General features: G+C 61.5%; 1 protein-coding gene across 1 annotated transcript in view; it reads right to left on the reverse strand.

Annotated features, from left to right (window-relative positions):
- Positions 1–1,500: 1,500 nt before the first annotated feature.
- Positions 1,501–13,464, reverse strand: part of LOC105543311 — a 39,064-nt gene continuing 27,100 nt past the window's right edge. Inside the window, exons 4-9 of the mRNA XM_011985160.1 lie at positions 11,964–12,098; positions 10,282–11,444; positions 9,758–9,852; positions 5,940–6,535; positions 5,383–5,476; positions 1,501–2,223 (exon numbers count right to left, since the gene is read on the reverse strand). Of these exons, the coding sequence (XP_011840550.1) occupies positions 2,028–2,223; positions 5,383–5,476; positions 5,940–6,535; positions 9,758–9,852; positions 10,282–11,444; positions 11,964–12,098 (2,279 nt within the window). The 3' untranslated portion in view covers positions 1,501–2,027. The remainder of the gene's footprint in view (positions 2,224–5,382; positions 5,477–5,939; positions 6,536–9,757; positions 9,853–10,281; positions 11,445–11,963; positions 12,099–13,464) is intronic.

The raw sequence follows: 13,464 nt of genomic DNA on the forward strand, positions 1-13,464 counted from the left end.
AATAGAGTCCTGTTGCCTGTCCCCCTGGGGCTACTGCACCTTCCGCCCATAGGATGGTGAATGAGGTATAGGGATAAAAACTGCCCCTTCAGGCTGCCCTTTCCAAGGAGAAGGCAGAGCCTGACTCTGACCTCAACCCCCTTGGGAGATCCCGGCCAAGAGGCGGCTGTCCTGCGGCCATTGGAACTGTCCATGACTCACATCGGCTAGCCCCTGCCCATCCAGCCTTCAGGAAGTGAGAAGTCAGCAAATCCAGCAGTGGGAGAACAGAGCCCCATCCCAGCCCATCCCTGGGCACCCTGGGAAGCTCGCTGCACCTCCCTGGGCTGCACTTCCTGGGGAGAGGAAAGGTGGTGCTATAGTTTGAATGCTTGTCCCTCCTCATGTTGAAATACAAGGCAATTCAGCCATGAGGCAGCGATTCAGCCACGAGATGATTCAGTTATGAGGGTTCCACCCTTGTGAATGGATGAATGCCATCATTGTGGGCGGAGGTTTGTTATAAAAGGGGGAATCCCACCCCCTCTCGCCCCCCTGCCTTCCTCTCTGCGTTCATGCTGCAAGAAGGCCCTTTCCAGACACCGGCATCTTGTTCTTAGACTTCCCAGCCTCCAGAACTGTAAGCCAATACATTTCTGGTCATTATAAATCATCCAGTCTCTGGGATTCTGTTACAACAGCATAAACAACCAAGGCCAGAGGCCTGCGGGGGCCTTCCTGGCTCTGAACCCCCCCAGCACATGAGCTGTCTGCCCCTTCCTGTTGAATTCTCCCCTTGGCCTCATGCCTCAGATCCCATCCTCTGTGTATCCTCCCTTGCTTGTCTTCTTACTGTCCACTTTCCCTGAAACACAGGCACTGTAAGGGCCGGGGCCGGCTCCCTCAGTGCCAGGTAGGCAGTGATGCTCAGAGGGTGTGTGTGGAAGGAAGGGGCAGGTGCATACCAGAGGTGCAGAGGCTCCCACGTCCTGGAGACTGGGAGAGTCTCCCAGGGGAGGGGCCAGAGTGGGGAAGACGCAGACCCTTCCTCCCTCAGAGGGCTCCAGGTGTGAGCCCGACAGGCCCTCTCCTCCACACACACACACAAGCATGCACACACACATGCACGTGCACAAACACACAGGACCCTCTCTGCTGGTCCGCAGAGAACAGCTTCCTTCAAGCTGCCAGGTGTGGCTCCGGGGCCCTGGGAGGACGCTGTCAGTTGGGGAGGACCCGAGGAGCCCCTCACCAACCGGGAAGCAGCCTCCAGCTCAAGGCTTTGAACCCAACCCGTGGCGTCCACATCCCAGGACTGAAACCCTCCTCCCTGCCCCTGGCACTGGCCCTGGGGCAGGAACCTTCCTCAGAACTCCCCGCTGCCAGCTGAGGAGGGTGCAGGATGTATCTGGGGCTGCTCTGGGATGGTGGTCCAGGGGTAGCGGTTGGATGGGGGCCCCCATTCACTCGGAATGCACCCTCCCACCATCTCTCCCCCAGCTAGACATGAACATGTTTTACTCCAATGCTCAAAATCTGTTCCTCTGAAGAATATCAACAGACAACGATGAAGCAGCAAAAGGGGTCCCCCACCTTCTGAGTCCATACTCACTTCCCATGGCTGCATCAGCCCCTCCAGCTGCCCTGCCAAGCCCACCTGCCAGGAGGGTCCCACAGCGCAGCCCACGCCAGCACAAGGGCCTCAAGCCCAGGGCTTCAGCAACTGCTGGGTCCCTTGGGCACCAGGCAGTGGGCACTGCTTGTTGGAAACCCAGGATGAAAAGACTCAGTAGCAGGAAAAAAAGTCGAATCCAGGCTGATGGGACTGTAAGGAAGCGCCCTGGGAGGTGGGATGAGCACAGCGGCATGGGGCATGGCTGTCATGAAATAAGCACGTGGGTCTCATCCACCCAGCCCCCATCACTGCAGGCGTGGCGAGCACAGAGCACGCAGAGGGTCCCGAAAGCCTCCAAAACCTTTAATAACGAGGCGTGGATGCTCTCCACGTGGAAAAGTATTTCTCTACCCCACAGGGCCAAGCTCGAGTGCTAGGCAGTGGAAGGGGTTCTCAGCAGATGCCCCTGGCCACCCGACCAGCCAGCCCAGGGCCTGTCTGCAGGGTCACCCTTACCGCAGCTCTGGGGGGTCCAGGGCGCCACAGAGTCTGCCCCTCCAGCCGACGGCATCTCCTCCAGTCGTAGGGAGCCCCAGATAGGGTGCAGCGTGGCTGGGCCCGCGTGTGAGCTGGAAGACACAGGCACACGCATGGCAGGGCCAGGCCCGTGGAGGAGACAGGAGGCAGGGAGATCTGGGGGACAGCCCTCGTTGAGCAGGAAGCTGGGCTCCTGTGGCCTGGAGCAGCTCTCAGACTCCCAACAGTGTGCCCAGGATGGGACCCGAGGGCCAAAAGCCTGGCAGGGGAAGAGCCTGAGGCCTCGGAACAAGGAAGCAGGGGTGAGTGGGAGGCAGGGGTGAGCGGGAGGCAGGGGTGAGCGGGTGGGGCCTGAGCATGTGTCCCAGCATGGTGGTGTGGGCCGAGGCGAGGCTACCAGCCCACATCTGGTAAGCACCGGCACCAAGCCTGGCTGCTCTGGGCTCTGTACTCGGACCCCAGGGAGAGCACGGGTGTGCACGGTCAGCTTCCATGGCCACCATCGGTCCCCAGGGCCAAGGTCAGAGTCTCCCCAGCCAGCGTGGTCATCGGGACCACCTCTGCCATCTACTAAGGGCACTGCCCACCAGGCCTAGAGCAGAATGGGGTCACACATCAGCTGTGACCTTCACCCCTCTGCTCAAGGCTGGCACTGGAGACTTCAGGGCAACCTATCTGGGGAGCACCCAGGCTGTGACCATGGAGGCAGGCATGGCTGGACCCACACACCTGCCCCCACTCAGGCTGGCCAGCACGCAAGGCTGATAGAGCCAGGAGCCAGGTGTAGCCGCTGGCCTTTCCCCTGGAGGTGGCTGAGTGGTGAGGGAGAGCTGCCAGGCACGGGCAGGCAGTGCTACTGGGATGAGGGGTCTTTGGGGTGCACAGAGAGACGGGTTTGTGGGTGTGGCGTGTGCTGAGCCTGCATCTGGGGCATGTGCTGAGCCTGCATCCGGGGCGTGTGCTGAGCCTGCGTCCATGAGCACAGCTCGCCTCACTTTGCATTTCTCATCAGGGCCCCCATCTGTGCTTCCTGGTCCACAGTGACCCAGAATCCACTGGAGGGGCTGAAGATGCTGCCCATACCTGTGGCCCGGGGGTTGTCGGGCAGGGGGTAGACACGCCCTCCCTCAGCAGCCCTCAGGGCCCACAGGTGTTTGTCTCACGCCCCAACTCAGAAATCAGTCTGAGGCCCGGAGCAGTGGCTCACACCTGTAATCCCAGCACTTTGGGAGGCTGAGGTGGGCGGATCACGAGGTCAGGAGTTCAAGACCAGTCTGGCCAATATGGTAAAAACCCATCTCTACTAAAAATACAAAAATTAGTTGGGCATGGTGGCGGGTGCCTGTAATCCCAGTTGCTGGGGAGGCTGAGGCAGGAGAATCGCTTGAACCTGGGAGACAGAGGTGGCAGTGAGCTGAGATCAAGCCATCGCACTCCAGCCTGGGCAACAGAGCAAGACTCCATCTCAAAAAACAAAAACAAAAAACAAACAAACAAAGAAATCAGTCTGAGAGGCAGCCAGGATCTGGGACACCTGAGAGGCTCGGCGTGGGAAACGTAGGAGGGCGGCAGCAGGTGGATCCAGCAGAGGCTGCGTGCACTGGCCCTGAAGCTCCCGCCCCTCAAGTGGTGAGTGGCAACAGCTGTTTCAGAAGACACAGGCCGGGCCCCTTTCCTGGCTGCTGGAGCAGGGGCGGAAGCCTTGGGAGGGCCCAGCGAGCCTCTGAGCCTCTCCCTAATCCCTGCTCTCCACAAACCCGGGTCCCTCCGGGCCACGGTTCATGAATATGATTCTGCCTCCTGCTGTGTTTCTGCCGCCTCGGCAGGGCTGTGGAGGTGGAGGGCACAGCCCAGTGCCCGGCCCTGGGGGGAACGTCTGGGTACCATCGCCACAGGGAGCCTGGGCCAAGCCTCTGTCCGTCTGGCTGGACCCAGGCTAGGCCAGGAATGCGGAGACCTCAGCCTGAGTCTGGTCCTGGGGGCAGATCTAGCTGGTCCCCGGGGAGCCGGGGACACTGAAATTAACCTTTCAAAATATTCTCACCACCCCCGCCCCCCACCCCTTCTCAAGGGCTGGGCGGAAGTTGTCCCGGGCAACGCAGGGACAGAGGCGAGGTCTGGCCCGATGCTGCCCTCTTCTGGTCACAATGACTCAGTTCCACGGGCTGGACTTGGCCTGGGCAGCAGGTGGGGTCGGGAGTGAGATGGGGCACAACCCAAAGGCCCTGGCACAGGCACCAAGCCCACCATCCCCTGAGGTCAAGGAGTGAGGCTCCAGGAGAGGAAGCTGGTGGGGTTTCCTAGGAAGGATGGGCAGGGGAGGCTTCGGGCCAGGAAATGTCCCAGCAGCGGGGAGGGGAGGGGCGGGGAAAGGAGGGAAGGTTGGGCTTGGGGAGGGGGCACCCCCTTCCCCCACATGTGGACTCTGAGCAACAGCTCCTCTGCTGTGGTGCCCACTGCCACCCTAGTGCTACACGTGGCGTCTGCCCTCACGCCCTTGGCCACCCAGAAGACAGCTTGGTGGAGGTGGGTGGCATGACCCAGGCCCTGGTGTCCGGGCAGCCAACGTCTAGGTGTCCCTGGTGAACCTGGCCACGCGTTAAGGATGCACAGAGGCCTTCCCAAGAGACGGCCGCCGACCTGGCCTCCTGCCTGCCCCGCCCATGGTGCTGAGTTTTCGAGCCTGGGTTCCAGGGCTGCCTGGGAAGCGGCTCAGGTCAGGCCGGGGTCCCTCACCCGGGTGCTTCCGTCAAGGACAGAGGGGTGAGAGTGGCCGTGAGTGGCCCAAGAAGTCCTGGCAGCATGTGGCGTGCAGGGAGCCGCGGCGACCAGGAGGGCACTGCTGGCCAGGAGGCCCTGGACAGGGATCCCGGCCCACCCTAGCAAGAGCGAGAGGCCGCTGGGCAGGTGGTGGGCTCGGAGGAAGATTTTTGGTGGGGGCAGGTGTGGAGGGGAGGTTTTTCAGGAGAGGAGATCCAAACGTGTTCACAAATCCCCGGGAGGGACTCGAGGCCACAGCTGCTACTGAGGCTTAGGTGCTCGGGAGGGAGCCGCCGCTGCGTGCACTACAACCTCTGTCATGAGTGTCTAACTCAATTTCCACCTGCACACGCCCCTGAACCAAACCTGCTGGGCTCCACTTCCGCCTGGGGCTCACTGGGGCTGCAGGCGCCGGGGCAGGACAGATGCTCCCCCAGGAGGAGGGAGTTGGGACGGAGAGGGACCTGGGGTCGCGGGGCAGGTGGGCTTACCTCCCCGCAGAGGGGCTGAGGGCCTGGAAGGGGGCCACACCTCTCTGCAGCCTTTTGTCCAGTTTCATATCCACGTGTCCCTCCTCTGGGAAACCTTGGAGAAGAGGGCACCTGGCTTCACTCCCTGGTCAGCGGGAGCACAGGACGGGGGACCCAAGCCATCACGGCAGGAGAGCCTGAGCCACACCTGCAGGGGTGAGGGTGGGGGAGCTTCCCTGGCCCTCAGGCCCCTCTGCTGGAGCAAGGGCAGGGAGTCAGCAGGGAAGGAGCCACGGGAGAAGCCTCACTCTTCCTCTGGCCAGAGGATAAGACCGGAGCAACAGCTGTTGCGGGTGCCACATGCCACACAGGAGAGCTCACACACTCCACACGCCACGCGGGAGAGCCCACGTACACCATGCTGCTCAGACCCCCCGGACAACCCCTGGCTGTTGTCCTCCTAGCCCCCTTTCCAGGAAAGAAGCCAAGGCTCAGAGACAAAATGGGGTCCCCATTCCTCCCAGCCCACAGGACTCCCCGGCCACCCGGCGGTCACCGTGGCCCAGGTGCTAGCCTACCTCGGGGCTTGCTCTCGTGGGGGGACCTTGGGCTCACACTCCGCTGTTGCTCCCAGCTGGGACCCCACGGCAGTGTCTCGTCGTCCAGGAAGTAGGTGGCAGGGAGAAGGGGCTGGGGCTGCACGCTCGCCCATTCCCCAGGTGCCCCTCTGCCCCCGTTGGGCCCCAAGGCTCCAGGGCAGGCTGGGGCGGTGAACGTGGGGGCGGCAGGCAGGGTGTGGGCACGTAAGCGCAGCAGGCTGGCAGCTAGGTCCCCGACAGTGTCCGGTGCCTCGGCATCCTGCAGCTTGGCAGTGAGGCTGTCGACCCGTTGCTTGAGGACTTTGGCCGTGGTCTCTAGCGCCTGCAGCCGCGCCTGCTTATGTTGGAGGTGCAGGGGGCTGGAAGTGCCCAGGTGCTCGGCCTCCTTCGGGTCCAGGTAGATGCACAGCCCGCGGGGTAGGTAGTGGGTGGTCAGGTCCTGGGGCTCCAGGGATCCCAGAGAGGGTGAGGCTGACAGCAGTACCGGGGCATCCCGTTCATCTTGGGGGCCCCCTATCCCTGGGGTCTCTAGAGTCTCAGCACGGTTCCAGGCTCTGTTCAAACACAGGCAGAAGCTGCAGGGAGAGAGACGTGAGCAGATCACCTCGGGCTCGGTTGCCCCAGCAGGGCATGGAAAGCAGGCGTGTTTTGTGGGGGTGAGCATCACAGCAGCGTCTGTGACCGACTGAGTGTCTGTCCGCAGGGACCAGGGAAGTGGTGACGGTATCCACACAACAGACCACACAGCTGCCGCAAGGAACAGGGCCAGGCGTGAGCGAGGGGACAGAGGAATTGGATCCCGGGCACTGCCTGTGGGGTGTAAAACGGTGCTGCCGCGGCAAGAGGCAGTTGGGTCAAACATAGAACGACCACGGGTCTGGCAAGTCTGCCTCTGGGCACGCACCCAGAAGAGCTGAAGTCAGAGCCTCAAAGACGTCACCCCTGTTCACAGCAGCCTTATTCACAACAGACAAAAGGTGGAAGCCACTCAGTGTCCATCGAGGGACGAACAGAGAAGCAAAATGAGGCCCACCGACACGGTGGAATAGTATTCAGCCTTGAAAAGGAAGCACGTTCCAATGCAGGCTACAACATCACCCTTGGTAGAATAAGCCAGGCACAAAATGAAACTGGCCGATTGGTCCCCTGGAACTCACCTTCATGGTGTCTTCTGAATGACCATAGAAATGAGCCCGGCCAGTCTTAACACGTGAGAAAGTTTCATTTGTCTTACCTGAGTTCCTTTCTCAGGAAACCGACCACCAGCCCTCCCAGACAGAATCAAGGAGTTGAAACGCACCAGGTCACCGCATCCGGACGATGAGATGCCAGACTCCTTGTGCATCACGCTTGCTTCCTTACCCTTCCCTAGTTCCCGTTTCCTGCACGGAGCTGCACTCCTTCCCTGATACGCAAGACCCCAGCTTTAGTCAGTCAGGCAGGGAGTTGGATTTGAGACTGAGCCCCCGTCTCTTCGGCAGCGGCACCCAATTAAAGACTCTTCCCTGGCAATACTCATTGTCTCTGCGATTGGCCTTCTGTGTGGCCAGCGGCAGGACTGAGACCAAACCCCTGCTGTTTCAGTAACAAGAAGGACAAACACAGTGCATTCCCGCTCACATGAGGGCCCTGGGACAGGCAGATCCGTAGAGACAGGAAGTAGAATGGTGGTTGCAGAGGGCTGGGGAGGAGCTGGAAAGTTAGTGTTTTATGGCGACAGAGTGTCAGTTTGGGAAGATGAAGAGTTCTGGAGAAAATAGAGATGGGGTCTCACTATGTTGTCCAGGCTGGTCTCAAACTCCTGGCCTCGAGCAATCCTCCCACCTCAGCCTCCTAAAGTGCTGGGATTATAGGTGTGAGCCACCGCGCCCGGCTACAATTTTTTAGGTGGGGAAAAAAACAGACAAGGACATGATGAAGTGAGATGAGGCCCTGCAGCCGCCCAAGGCGACGAGGACCAAGCTCGGCAGGATCCTGTCGAGCAAACGGAGCCCGACGGTGGCCAGTGGGGGAGGGGCTGCCCTTAGGGAGGGGGTGGCACGGCGGGGCCAGCATGGGACGCTCACTCAGTGGCTCACTCAGGACCTGTGTCCTTGTCTCTCTGGACATTGACAGACACAGCCCCTGGGCTGCCCTGTGACCCAGACTCCAGGGAAGTAATCTCCAAATAAGCACCTTCAGGACAAAATGGAGCCAAAAGGAGCCAGAGGGAGGGGTCGGGTCCTGCAGAGAGGGGAGCTGAGCTCCGGGGCCAACTGGAAGCCCCCAACACTGGCTGCCAAAGATATGCCAGGGGCCTGAGGGAGTCCAGGGTGGGACGCTCCTGGTGGGTGGGAGCCCCTTCCCCGGCCTCTGAGCCAGCATCCCCTGCCCGCCGGAACCAAGGGCATGCAGGAGGCCTGGCTGAGAGTTCCTCACAGGTGCCTAGCGTGAAGCCAGGCCAGAGAGTGTGTGCCACTGGCCTGAAGCTGGGAACTTCCACAGCCCTCCCTGGGCAAGAGCCAGGCTGGAAACTAGTGAGACCCAGGCTCAACTCCCCCAAGCAAAGTGGTAGGAGGTCTTCAGACCCCACATGTGTGAATCACGATGCCCTCAGGGGAGGGGCCTCCAGAAATTCAAATACACGGTAGTCAAAGCAAAACAGAAACACAGAAAATAAGCGAAAAGTAAGCACTGTGAGGAAGAGAAGAGATGGGGACCCTCGCGCCGGCAGGGGGATGGGAACCAGGGCGGCTGCTGTGGGGAACGGGGTGCAAGTGCCCGAGAAAGCTGCACACAGAGGTGCACATGCCCATGCAGTTCACTCCCAGGCGTGTACCCAAGAGAAACAGCGCAAGGGCCGAAGCAGCCCGTGCAGCCCGCTTACGGCCGCCGCAGGTGGGGCCCAGGCATCCGTCAGCCACGAGGCTGTGAAGAAAAGGTCGCCTGCCCACAGCCGGCATTATTCAGCCCAGACTCAGTGAAGTTCTGATTCAAGCTGCAACACTGATGAGCCCGGAAAACGTTATCCTCGGTGAGAGAAGCCAGACCCATACCCCGTGATCCCATTTAGATAAAATGTCAAGAATAAGCAAATCCGGGCGGGGCGCGGTGGCTCATGCCTGTAATCCCAGCACTTTGGGAGGCCGAGGCGGGTGGATCACCTGAGGTTGGGAGTTCCAGACCAGCCTGGTCAGCGTGGTGAAACCCCGTCTCTACTGAAAATACAAAAAATTAGCCAGGCGTGGTGGCGGGCGCCTGTAGTCCCAGCTACTCAGGAGGCTGAGGCAGGAGAATCACTTGAACCTGGGAGGTGGAGGTTGCAGTGAGCTGAGATTGCACCACTGCACTCCAGCCTGGGCGACACAGCAAGACTCCATCTCAAAAAAAAAAAAAAAAAAAGAATAGGCAAATCCGTTGAGGCAAAAAGCAGACCCATAGCTCCCCCCAGGGCTGGGGGAGAGGCTGCCTCCTGAGGGTGGGGCTCACGGGGAGTTGGAATGTTCTGGAACTCAGTGGAAGTGCTGGTTGCACAGCACACGGTGAAGGTGCTCGATGCCACGGAACGTGCCCTTTAACGTGGTGGATTTAAGTTTGATGCGACTCTTGCCTCCATGAGAACAAGCACAGTGGTGACCGCCTGCTCCATGCAGCCAGGCGGCACTGTGGGCGGGCGGGACAGAGCCTGCCCCACCTGAGGAGCCTGTCAGTCATGAGGCGATATCACGAGGTCCCCAGAACGCACCCAGCACTGTCCTCGGCTCCAGCCCACCCACGGCCCCACCCAGCACGTGCAGCCCCTGCACTTTCACACCCACCTGCCTGGGGCTTCCTGGCCCCCCAGCACCACGCCAGAAGTCACTTTGCTCCACTCCAGCACCGGGGACTCCAGGCTCCCGGAGGCTTCCAGGCCCTAAAGCAGAGGGCAATGCCATCAGACACCCCCTGCCTGGGAAGCCCACACGCCCCGTTCTCTCAGCCTCAGAGCTAGGCCCTGACCTCCCACTGGGGTCTCAGGCTGCTTTCTGAGAGCCGTGCAGGAATCGGGGGTCCCACTTTAGGGGCTGTGAGAGCCAAGGGAGTGTCTCCGGAGCCCCGTTGTACCCAGGGGCAAAGGCGCCCAAGTCTGACCCTGCACCTCACCAGGGCCTCCCCCAGGGAGGCATCCACAGAAGCTCTGGCTTTCTCCGGGCAGTGGCAGCGACACCGTGCAGTCCCCAGCCCCCAGCTGCAGCCCTCACCCGGCCGCTCCCTGGAGAGCACCAGGGGGATAGAGGCAGCACCTGAGCGCCTAAGCCTCGGGTCCATGGCTGAGTCCCCCCAACCCACCCCCGGCACGTACCGCGGACTGCGCAGAACTGGGGACAAAGGTCACGATGCCAGGGGTGGTCCGGGAGACCACGGGGACCGCCCTGCCAAGGACGGCCTCCCTCTGCTGCCGGTAGACCTCCTGCAGCCTCCGGCTCCTCAGCTCCTGTGTGCGCAGAGCCGAGGCCTTCTCCTCCAGGGCCTGCCGCCGCCGGGCCTGCGCCTTCTGGCGCATGAACTCCCGCAAGGACTCGGAGCTGTGTGAGGGTCCCAGGAGACCCCGGGGCCTGGGGCAGGGCCGTAGCACGTCCTTCTCCTTCCCAGGTGGGTTCTGAGGGAAGCTCCCAGTGGGCCTTGGCAGGGCATGCTTGGCACCCGAGGCAGGGGAGCCGATGCCTCTGCCCTTGCCCGGGGGGCCGGCCCTCTGCATGCTGGAGCTGCTCCAGGGCCGCTGTGCTGGAGGACTGGGCCTTTCCAGAGGATTCCACAGTCTGGGGCCAAGGGCCTCCCAGTCTTCACAGGCAGTCCAGGCCCTCTGTGGACAGGGCTGCGTGGCTGCGGCACGCCAGGACTGCTGGGTTCGAAAGGGGTTCCGCTTTTCAGGGGGGCTCCCCGGCCTCTGGGAGGAGGGGCCCTGTCTTTGGGCCCCCGAGGCCCTCTGCGAACTGCAGGCCTGCCCAGCCAACGCACTCCAGGGCCGCCGGGAGAAGTGGCCCAGCGTCTCATGGGGACTCTCCGGCCTCTGGAAGGAGCGGTCCTGTCCTTGGGTCTCCCAGGCCCTCTGCGGACAGGACTCCCGTCCAATGGAGGAGCTCCAGGGCTCCCAGCTGTGGAAACTCCTAGCCCTCTCTGAAGAGGAACGCTTCCCCTCCGTCATGGCCCAGGGACTCTTAGAGAAGGATATCTGGGCACTGGGGTCCCTGCAGGGGCCCTTCCTTGCCACGTCCTGCAGCCTCTGCTTTGATGGCCTCAGCTCTTGCCCTCCCTTGCGGGTCTGGGCCAGTTCTAGACCAGCCTGGATTTGCTGGCGCAGGTCTCGTAGGATGGCCATGGCCGTCTGGATGGTCGCCGGCTGGTCGAAGGAAGCCAGGCTGGGTGTGTTCCCGGACACCTGCTGGTCACTGTGGGCGGATGTGGCACCGGGACACTGGGCACAAACCGGTGAGCACTCGGCAGCTGTGACTTTCTCGCTGTCTCCTGCGAAGACAGGAGGATCAGGGGTGAGGAGAGGAGCGGAGGGGAGAGCAAAGCCAGCTCCTCCACCCAGGCTGGAGGCAAAGAGCGTGGGGGCGGCTAGGAGGCCCTTGGGCCTCTGCTGGGCAGAAGCCCTCTGAGGGTGGGCACCACGCCTGTGTGATGAGCTGCTGCTCTGCACACGGTAGCCAAGCACAGGTGGAGGGTGCCAGTGTCTGGGGAGCCCCTGCCAGCTCCCATCCTGCCTTCCTGCCAGGAGAGCACCTTGGCAGGGTGCCTGCCTGGGAACTGCCGATGGAGCCTCCCAGGGACAGAAACCCTTTTGTTAGGCTTTGAAAACACTTATTGCCCGAAGTCCCCAGTTGAATGGGTGGCAGGTTTGGAGGGTGTTTTCAGGCTTCTGTGAGAGGCGCCCACACCTCCTCCTTCCAGGCAGCCTGGAGCCTGGGCGTCTCCTCCTCTGCGCCCGCCCCCAGATGCCACAGCAGAGCAGGACAGAGCTCACGGCAGAGGCACAGGTACCTAAGTCCACGGTGAGAGCCGGGTCTCTCCAGGGATCCTTGCTATGGAGCCTGCGGAGGACGGGAGGGGGCCCAAGCAGCGACCTCACCAGAGCTTGTCCCTTTCTCCAGGCGTAAACACCAACCAGCTCCGAATCTTAAACAGAGAAAACACACACGCAGCCGGGCGCCCCATGTCCCTCTGGGCACTGGCCCGGACGGGGAGGTTGGTGGCTCTGCACAGCCCCAGGAGGCCACTTCAACACTCCCAGAGGGCACGGGAGGGCACATCCCTCACATCCAGGCCCCTGTTGGGCACAGCGGGACCCTCAGCCTGCACGGGGCAAGGCTGAGTCTCAGGGCGGCCACGGGCAGGTGGCTTCCCTGACCCTCAGAGTCTTCAGGAAAGCGTGGACAACGGGACCTGCCCCACAGCTCTGCCAGTGAAGCTGTCAGCACAGGCCGGACACACAGCCCATGTGAAAGAAACACTGAGCAGCAGCAGCAGCAGGAGTGACAATCGCGAGCTGGCGGCCCCACCCTCCGCTCCCCGCTGCACATCAGGCTCCGCACGGACACGGGAGGTCCTGCCACCGCCGGCCACGTGCGCCGAGCCACAGGAGATTAACCTGCTTTTAAGCCAGCAGTCAGCGGTCACACAGGTGGGCAGCGGTGAAGGCTCCCAGACTGGCAGGACAGGGAGTCCCAAGCATCACGGCAACAAACGGCCCCACGTTCCGAGTACAAATGAGCCTTTGCTCACAAACGGCGTCACACAGTGAGCAGCATTCGTCAAGGTGGTACTTCATAGCCCAGCTCACAGCCACCGATGCCAACATCAGCGCTGCCAGCCCCATGGGCCCAGCCGCGAGGGCCCTGGCAAAGGCCGGAAGCAGGGCCAGCCCTGGGCTCACACACTCGCACACTCACACACACTCATGCTCAGATGCTCTCACACATGTGCCCCCCCACACACGCACTCACACACATGCTCACAATTCCCTCACGGGCTCACAGGCTCACACACGCACTCCAATGCTGACAGGCACGCGCACACTCACACAGTCACAGCATCCCGCACACGTGCTGTCACACACGCTCATTCACATGGTCACACATTCACACAGGCACACACACTCGCACACACTCTGACACGTGTTCACACACGGTCTCATCCTCTCACACACTTTCACACAGACACGCATGTTCTCACACTCACACACACGACCACACACTCATGCTCTCACACTTTCACACAGACACATACGCTCTCACACTCACACACACTACCACACACATGCTCTCACACACTTTCACACAGACACGCATGCTCTCACACACACACTACCACACACACTCATGTTTTCACACTTTCACACAGACACACATGCTCTCACACTCACACACATTACCACACACTCATGCTCACACACACATTCACACAGACACACATGCTCTCACTCTCACACACACTACCACACACATGTTCTCACACTCACACACTGCCACACACTCATGCTCTC

Source organism: Mandrillus leucophaeus, unplaced genomic scaffold (assembly GCF_000951045.1).
Source record: "Mandrillus leucophaeus isolate KB7577 unplaced genomic scaffold, Mleu.le_1.0 Scaffold28, whole genome shotgun sequence".
NCBI lineage: Eukaryota > Metazoa > Chordata > Mammalia > Primates > Cercopithecidae > Mandrillus > Mandrillus leucophaeus.